Genomic DNA, 9,408 nt, shown 5'->3' with positions numbered 1-9,408 from the left:
CCTCCGCGCAGGGTGCTCACTCTCACAGCATTATAATGTTGAGGCTAACAGACAGGCGCTCCTCAAGTATTAGTACGGGAGTGGTTCCAGCTGCGCTTATGACGACCGCCGCTGTTATTATTTCATTATTTACCAACATAAATTGTATTTATTTAATCAACGCTTAATTTGAAATTATTGCATGTTGGTATTTGTATACTTCCGGACACATACATCAATGCTTTGTATTGATTTAGACAACATTAGCTGCCGGTGTGCTGTCGCAATCAATGTGTTATGTCAATTTGATACAACAACCGCTGAAAAGGCTCTATCATAATTTGGTTGACTAAAGAGAGATTCGACAATTTCATTCCAGTATCAATTTAAATTTATGAGCATCATCAATAAACGGATATTAAAACATTATTCGAAATGCATTATTAACAATTGACCTCTGCTTGTTCGCTTAATATTATTGAACTCATTTAATATCTTCGTCTATTCTGATTAAATATAAAAGAAAGTAAATTGTACTGTCTAATCTTGTTCATAGAGTTACTAATAAAAAGTATTAATAGAATTAAATTACGAAGTGGACACGCAGACGTAATATTGAGGCAATAATTAATCAAACACGCAGCGGGACTCGGGAATAGTGAATGTAAAGAAAACTCCCCGCAAACTGCGCATTTATCTTACCCACGACTAGATTAACGATGGCAACCTTCGTTACTGGCAGAATGTCAAATATCAACACATTGTCATTCTTTACATCGTGAAAATATTAATAAAGAGAACACGAAACATTGTATGACGTCATCGTTCGTCAAATAATTGAAATGCACCAATGATGAATCTTACAGAGTACTAAAAGTTGTTATTGTTGTACTGCCTTCTTTGTCACGAACAAGCAAAACCTTACAGAACAATGTAAGAATGATGTTTTTTTCTTCATCATCGGCAAAAATATCCCCTCCGCTTCGCACCGCTTCACACCGCTCGACCCCGCTACGGTCCGTTCCCCGCCGCAACGAAGACAAACGACATCGCTGCGTGTCCTCTTACAGCACATCTAATTACTCCACGAGAAAACTAAATATAATTTACGATAGTTTGTTAAACTTTCTTACTTCGTCTAGAACTGTGTGAAAAAAGTAAACTTTCATTTCTTTGACACAAAATCTTAGATATTACACATGATTTAAAGTCAATTTATTTTGTGTCAGAGCTTTAAAATATGATATGAATTTACACCGCTTATTACTTTGCTGGAAATCCAGACATTAAATATGCACGGCCAAGGATTTGAACAAATAATAAATGCGAGCTTAAGCCGGCCCGATGATGTTTGTCTTTGCACAAGTCTGTCGACCCGCTAACTTTATCCGTCTTAATTATTGAAACTGTTTGAAAATTGTAAAATAATTGTCCTTTAATATTTCATAAAATTTCAAATTAACTTTATATATTTTGAATAAAATATTTTACTATTTTAAACAATGATATTCTTAAAATTTTAAATTAATTCGACTAAGTGAAAACGCTTAGGTAACCAGCAACAAATAATTGCCATAACTTGCGAACTGCGTGCGAGTAACCTTAAAGGGTCGTGGCTGGTGTTAATCCAGTGATGTCGGCAGCGGAGGGAGTGCGGTGAGGTCTCACGGACCGTGACGTATTAATGAGACGAGGGATAATGTGACCCTAACACACTGTACACTACTTCGAAAACTGAAAGGTTTATTTTGAACGAAAAATAGAAGTAGATAAAAACATATAAAAATAATATAATAATAAATCAGATCCTACCATATATTCGTGTTTAATCACTGAACCAAGTATATAATGTGTTATATGACAGAATAGAACATGGAATGGGCGTCAGTCGATGGGGTTCAGTTAGAACATTTCGTTTTCAGATTGTTTCCGTCGTAAAGCGCCATCTGTGCAGCTCGCCGGACACGTTTTACTACATTTATCGTTCACTTTCCTACTTTGAACCTCGTGGCTCTCGCTACCATACACAAGTTTTACTGAATGTCACGTAGACCGCTTGCTGTGTTTACCACCTTATGTAAATAATTCCTTTGATAAAGTTGACAAAACTAAAATCTGTATACAACTAGGTGTTAAAAAGGAAATACAATATTTGTCGCTTTTTATTGTAACAGTTTAACACGTTACTTTGCAACATTTAAAGTTTCTTAACAAATTATATACAATGTTTGTGGTGCATAGCGCTTTGGTCTATTAATCTCCGAGGATCACGCAGTATGGATGAGGTGGTTATTACATTAACGAAGACAAACTGTGGCGGCGCGTGACGTGCGCCCAAAGCGTGCTCGGTGTGCCACAACCCTAACGATGAATTGTTGAAATTACAAAGTATCTTACGATATTTATTCCTAGCTCTAAAACAAAAAAAAATATTACAGCGTTTCAAAAGTAAATATTTTTCTATTTTCTTTTAAATCGATGTAAATAAACTTACAAAAAAGGAATTATACTGCATCTTTTGACTGAGAATTCGGCTGTGAAACTCACAGACCCGTGTACATAACTTGTCAATAATTTATCCCGCGGGACGCCCGTCATCCCGAATTATGACGTTCCCTCCGACACGACACCGCAGCGGCGGCGCGGTACTCGCTGATATATCATCGGTTTGTCGGTGAACCTACAACCTACTTACATTATCACGTTTATTTACTTTTAGATGCTTGTATTATGTACAAGGTTGTATCTACGTGTTATGAATACGTTTTCAATTCATAAACTAAGCGAACAATTAAATTATATTCTGCGGATGTAGGCCACTGTTGCATCTTAACTTGAATATTATGTTACTTTTGTATAAATAAGTAAAAAATCTTAGTTTTTTTCTGCCACATAAACTGAACGTGAAACTGTAAAAATGCAGCGCCAGAGTGAATCTCCAGTTGACGAGAGCGTATTAACTGTTCGCGACACTTCTATTACGAACGTCAGCCGCCGCGCGAATACGATCCACTCGCGCTGAATAGAGTACAAATTATCTTATATTATTATTTCGCAAAAGTATTTGGAACGTTCCATATATCCCACATTTTTTTTATTATTGAACGTAGAACTAATTAAAAAATCTCGTCGATACTTAGCTTAATATGGTCAGAAATAATAAATGCACGTAATTCAGTGTTCTTTAATAATGTTCATTGTCAACGCTAGCACCACATAAATCTATTCATTAACATATAATTAAACACACAACGTATTTATGAGCCTACTGAGCAAGAGTTTTCGTCCGTGTGACCCGCCTCAATATAGTCATTAGCATTTATATCAAAGTGGGCCGACATGTGCCGCGCGGCCCGGCTGCCCCGCCGGCTGCCCCGCCGAGGACGGCTCGCCTTGATCCGGGGCATTAACGACCCCCTAATTATTCTGACGCATAATCCATAAAGTTCACAAGTTTGCTTTGAGCTCGTGTTTAACTAGTCTATTAATTATATTAGTTTTGACGCCTACAATTGTTCCTCAAAATTAAATTATAATTTCAAGGCGATCGTTTACAAATTTCATTCGATAATGTTGTACATTTCCACATAGTTATATGTGTATGTATCATTGACTAAAAGAAATTAGGAACACGTAAAGAGTTCATCTTTCATATTTTCTGTCGAATCACGCTGCGCTGAAAAACTCGGAGTGTTCAGCAAGCACCGTACACGGAGCGCACGGCCCGCGCAACGTGACGCGCCGTGACTGGCCGTGACTGGCCGTGACGCGCAGTAATCCAGCCGGGAGGAGCGGATTAGACCCACGTCCAACGTCAACACAAAAATTGTGAATGTGTAATAATTCAGCCCCAGTAAAAATAATATGTAAAAACAAGTGTGACAGATTTCCACTACGCTTTATTTATTTGTTTATTTAATTTTGGCAAATATAGGCATTCGTATAAAGTACTAATCAAATATGAAATATGGATAAGTTAGCTTACCTGAGACCTGGTACGTCGGTGACGGGTACGCCATCCTCTGAGAGCCATGTGATGGTGGGCGGCGGTGAGCCGTGTGCCGCGCACGACACACGCGTACCCGTACTGTTGGAGAAGGCGAGGCGCGCCGGCGGCTCCAACAGGAACATCAGCTGCCCGCACACCGGACATCCTGCACACAACACATGGCTTAATAATTATAGATTAACTATGCATATCATAATCGATACTCAATTATTATATCAATGTATTTTACTGCAACGATAAATTGTTTTAAACATCATAAAGCAGTTCATAATAATTGCTACTTCGTCTTACAGTAAATCTTGAATAATTCGGTAAGCGGACGGGAAATGCCTTTGTTTCGCTATTCCCTGGAAACGTTTTAAACAATGGGCTTACATTTAAATCGCTTTAACGCGCCCCTTTATCCCTAATCCAGATGTCCTCAGACGAAACTTAATTAATACTCAACTCGTACTCCCTCCGCGCTGTCCGTTTAACATTGAACTGAGAGTCGCGAGGTACAGGGTCTACTATAATTTCATACAATTGGCATTATTATTTTGATATCCCGCGATCGTAACATTTTCATTAGGAGAAAGAATTCACAAACATGCGTAAGTATGTGTAGTATCGGCCTAATATCGCAGCCGGTGCGCTACACAATGGCGCAGGACGCGGGACGACAATAATTCAGAGTATTTAAAGTATCCCGTCGGCGTGAATGCTGCGTAAGCTTTTATTACGGAGAAATAAAAGGAGAATAATTTTTCGGGCGACGACGGCCGCCACCGCCAGCGTCGCCTGAGCTTCACAACAAAAGGTGTATTGCTCGTACACGCTGCGCTGCGGACTACAATACTGTTGAAAGCGAGATTTATGTAATCTATGAAACTTCGCATCTGAAGTCGTGGGGTGTAGTATAGTATAAATAATGGGGTGTAGTATAGAATAAAGTAGTGTAGTATAAATTAATATTTCCGTCTTTTTATAAATTTTATTATAGAAATATTTTTATAATTGACAAGAGATGATGTCCGTTTGGGCTTTTCTCATATCGAGAAGCATTGTTTAGCATGTATTTACATGATAAAGTGTAGTGGTTGGGGGGTTGGGGGGACCAGGGGGGGGGCGTTGAGGAGTTGCTGTACAACAATCTTTGGAATGGTAATATCGCACCGCTCTCAGCTCTCGCTCTACAGAACTCACTTCTGTTGTTTGCATCGTTTTGCAATTCTCATGTACCGATAAGAAAATACGTGTGAATCTGTGTAAAGAAGTAATTTCTCTAATAACCATTATCTTTATATCATATCTGCTAGGACTTATGCGGTTTGTTTATTTATTTGTAAATTAAGCACTCTAAGTACTTTGTAATGGACTTCTTATTGTCTATATTAAATAGGTGTTAAATAATCGTGTGTTATAACAAAAACTTCAACATCGTGTAAAAATCATACTAAATATGACTTCATAAAGTGCTTAGTATTTTTTTAAAACTATTTGTTACAAAAGTACTAGTAAAATAAGTTCGACATGTTTCAGTTGCGACCTTCAACTAGTTGCCGCAACTCCGCTAACTGTTTCGTCGCGTGCAAATTAATTTTGATTAACTCCGACGCAACGAACCTTGAGGACTTTAAGTTTTGGGCAACTATTCATGAAACGTGAAACTTTCACAATAACTGTTTCCAAGGGAAACGCTCTACACTATTTGACACAACAATGTTCCATACATTATTGTGAATGAATATTCATTACAATGGAATTCTAAGTTAATTTTAGTCGTTTCATTTCGTTTCAAACATTTAGTAGACTTTGTACCGTGGTAAATTAACGCAAGGTGTTTGATGTAACATTTATCTCCCGATGCCTGCCAGCTACACGAGCAATAAAGCGGAAGGACAAAGTTCTGTGCGCTCGTAAAATTGCACTGTGTTTAAACACACCTCGTAAAAGCAGGCATTTATTAAATTTACCCTCGCACACCCTCCCTACCTCCCATGATCACTGCATTACACTTCCCTCTTCTAGCACTCTACTTGTAGAACCCTTCAGTAATATAGAGTCAATGTTATACCTGATTGTAGTCAATTTAAATTAAATTTCGTAAACAAAATTATAGTCAAGAGGCATAATACGTCACATGTCACAGGCTATTGTCAAGTTTTTTTTTTAATCGCATTTCTGTCGTGAGACAGCAATATTATTTTGCTATAAGCAATATATATAAAAATCATATTTCACATTTTTAACGGGTCTCAGTGACGGCAAATCATAAAATGCTTCTATTCCATTATTTTCTTCACCATAAAACTGCGATCTAGGTAACTCGTCGTAACTTCCCTTCCTGTGCTCGGAGGATTACACGCAATGAAGCGGGGAATTTGATATATTATATTAATATGGATATTTCATAAAAACTTGTCGTATTCTTTAGAAAAAATTACTAAATGCGATAGGTTAAAATTTTAACCTATGTGGTTTATTAACGTAGTTCATTCACTCGTGTATATCTCAATTATGATTCCAGATTGCTGTATAATATACTAACAGTTTTAAATAAATACGTGAGAGCAGTGTTGAGTGTATTTCCATCGCTGACTGAAGCCGCTGTCTGCAGCCAGGCCGGCACCGGCGCGGCGACAGCGCTGCAAAATAATACCCTTTGAAATGGTAATGGACGCTTCTTGGCGATGCCGCTCTTTAACGCAATTTGCCGCGCGATACTCTGCACAATTCAAATATATTGTCATTGCACTGAACTAGTATTTTATATTTCCTCTCTTCAGTATTATTCACAACCATAATAGTGCATAGTTTACGAACTATAAAATAATCTGTGAATCTTTAAGATAATCTAATCTAATCTAGTAATTTTAGCTTTAACAGCTGCACTGCAACTTATTGTGTAGTTATCACCGTAAGGTTTCGCCATAATAACCAATTATCCGTTGTTAACAGAATAATATGTTATATGAACAGAATCCGTTCTTAGGTTTATCTGAAAAACCTCTTCTATATTTTACTCATTAAGGCTGTAACGGAAGGTTTTTCCTAACCTTGAACAACCCTTCGTTCCGAAGTACTAACGTTGTATATAGTGCTATAAACTGTAAGGGGCAGGTTACAGTCTGCACACAGACATAAAATGGCGCTGTTTAAACGTTCCTCGTAAAGACGAGCACTTATTAAATTTACCCGACGGCGTCATTTTATGGCTCAACACTCGCAGATATTAGCGGAATGCTTTATAAAATATCGCTTATCTACCAGTTTTATTGAAAATACTATCTCATGAATTTTGAATCAAAGTTAAAACATTTTAGATTTCATTTAAAATTGTAATCTTCGGTACCATTACACTGTGGATCGTCATAATGTATTACATATTATGCTTTTTAATTTCGCGCTTCTGTTGAAAGTCGTCGAAAGGTGGATCAAGGGATATAGACATCGAAGCTGTTAAGTTACTTCATCTGTATATGCGCTCCTCGGAGCATGCCCAGTGTAAGGTAAATTAACATATTATTCTTTATTTAAGCCCAAGCATTTCTAGTATTTTATGTTTTATCAAACTAGAAGTCGTTCAGAAGCTATTTTGTTGTAAATGACAGCGACAAAGCGATACGTGATAAAACAATCAGTCGACGGAGCAACGTCCTCGAGTTATATCGATACTTCATACAAATTACATTGTCAGTACCATGCGTCGACAACTGACATTTTTACTTTGCTTTTCTTATACTTCATTCCCATTTCCTAATTTTGTTATGTCTAGTCTAGGGCTTCATTTTGAAAAACAACATAGTTTAAATATTCATTATATTTATTAAGGTAACTCGTGTAGACGGACGTAAACTTGAATCGGAGCTACTGAAGCAAGTTCTCGTTGTGTTGTGCATTAATTGAAGCGAGCGCGGTGTTCACGTATCAATGGCCGCTCTCGTGGCCCCGGCGCCGGAAGTCGCCACAGAGCCTCGCAACTTTATGAATGTAGCGTCGCTCGGGCGGAGGCAGGGCGCGGCGGGCGGGCGGTGCGGCCGCGTTTAATTTCCGTTCAGGACGCGACGCTCAGTGACCCACTGCACGGGGACCTCTGCACCGCGCCGGACTATTGTTTGTTGAATACTATCACCGTGTGGAGTTAAAAGTTTTTGATAGTATTTATATTAAATAAGCTTGTAACTTACCTTAGCTCGGTAGAGTCTAGACACTTTGCTACGTAGCTGTTTACACGTAGCTTAACTTACTCACAAGTAACACAACCGCGCTTATTGTCTGTTTACGTAAAATGAAAAACTTTAACTAAAAAAAGTACAGTTGCAAAACACAATAGAAGCTTACCAGAATTATTTTAATTTAAGCGCACTCACGTGGGGGGTAGGCTGAAAAAATTAATCAGTGCGCAGGTAGAGCGGTCGCGGCGCGCTATTGTTTCAGCATTCCGCCCCACACGCCCCGCACGCCCCACACACCCCGCGCGCTCCACGGCCGGGTAATAACACGCGCTTTATGAAAAATGCAATTTGATGCGTACCTCTCGCATCGCGACGCGCCAAGTGCGGGACCCTGTGTCTGCGGTGTTGCACTGAAAATAATTACAAAGCCAAACAAACTTATCCGTTGCGGAGAATTAAACAAATTTAACTACGTCTTGAGCTGTCTCATCTTTGAGCGCACATTTGTTTTATTTATTTCTATAGAAAACTATAAACGTTATCTATTTGTACATATGTAGCTGAATTCGAATGACATAAAGGCCATGTATACTCGTAAATTGGCAATTGCATTACACAAAAGGATCCCGCATACTCGTACCTTGCTCGTACATTTTGTTGGAGATCAGCGCAGGAGATATGTTGAGCGTCACACAATAGCACAATACACAGAGCAATGAAAATAACATGAATTCCGAGAGTTTTACTTTCGGTGGCCCCTATCCTGCTCTGAATTAAAATAAACGTACACACAGATATACGTGTCCGCGATGGAATGCGTGCTTGTAATGTGTTTTGTAAATGACAGACTTTCATTATTACTCAAAATTACAAACATAAGGAAGTTGTTCCTAATGTACATAATTTTGGAATTATGCAACATACACTATAAACATCAAAACGTGGGTTAATTCGACAGTCCCGGCAGATGAGTTATATGCTCGGTCCACAGTCGAGGTAATTTCCGCAGGGGACAGAGAATTGTGCGCCCAATACAGAGTCAACTTTGCTCCGGCGACCTGGCAATGGTACTAACTTCAACAAACTTTTGTTGAATAGTTAGTTGACCTACGTGACTGTGTAAATAACGAAGTTCGGTAAAAAACTTTCTATACTTTATGAAATAAACGGTGCTCGTTAACATTACAAAAAATATAGAAACTCGATAATTGTTCAAGTTAAAAATTTTGAACTGATAAAAAATTCACTACAACAAATGTAAAT

At 38.3% G+C, this 9,408-nt stretch overlaps 1 protein-coding gene across 1 annotated transcript in view; it reads right to left on the bottom strand.

Annotated features, from left to right (window-relative positions):
- The window catches only part of LOC106111999 (Down syndrome cell adhesion molecule-like protein Dscam2), a 37,634-nt gene extending 28,836 nt beyond the window's left edge, over window positions 1–8,798 (bottom strand). Inside the window, exons 1-2 of the mRNA XM_013294228.1 lie at window positions 8,786–8,798; window positions 3,965–4,133 (exon numbers count right to left, since the gene is read on the bottom strand). Of these exons, the coding sequence (XP_013149682.1) occupies window positions 3,965–4,133; window positions 8,786–8,798 (182 nt within the window). The remainder of the gene's footprint in view (window positions 1–3,964; window positions 4,134–8,785) is intronic.
- Between the last annotated feature and the right edge of the window lie 610 nt (window positions 8,799–9,408).

Source organism: Papilio polytes, unplaced genomic scaffold (genome assembly GCF_000836215.1).
Source record: "Papilio polytes unplaced genomic scaffold, Ppol_1.0 DF824135.1, whole genome shotgun sequence".
Taxonomy (NCBI): domain Eukaryota; kingdom Metazoa; phylum Arthropoda; class Insecta; order Lepidoptera; family Papilionidae; genus Papilio; species Papilio polytes.
This window is presented reverse-complemented; position numbering and strand designations above follow the sequence as displayed.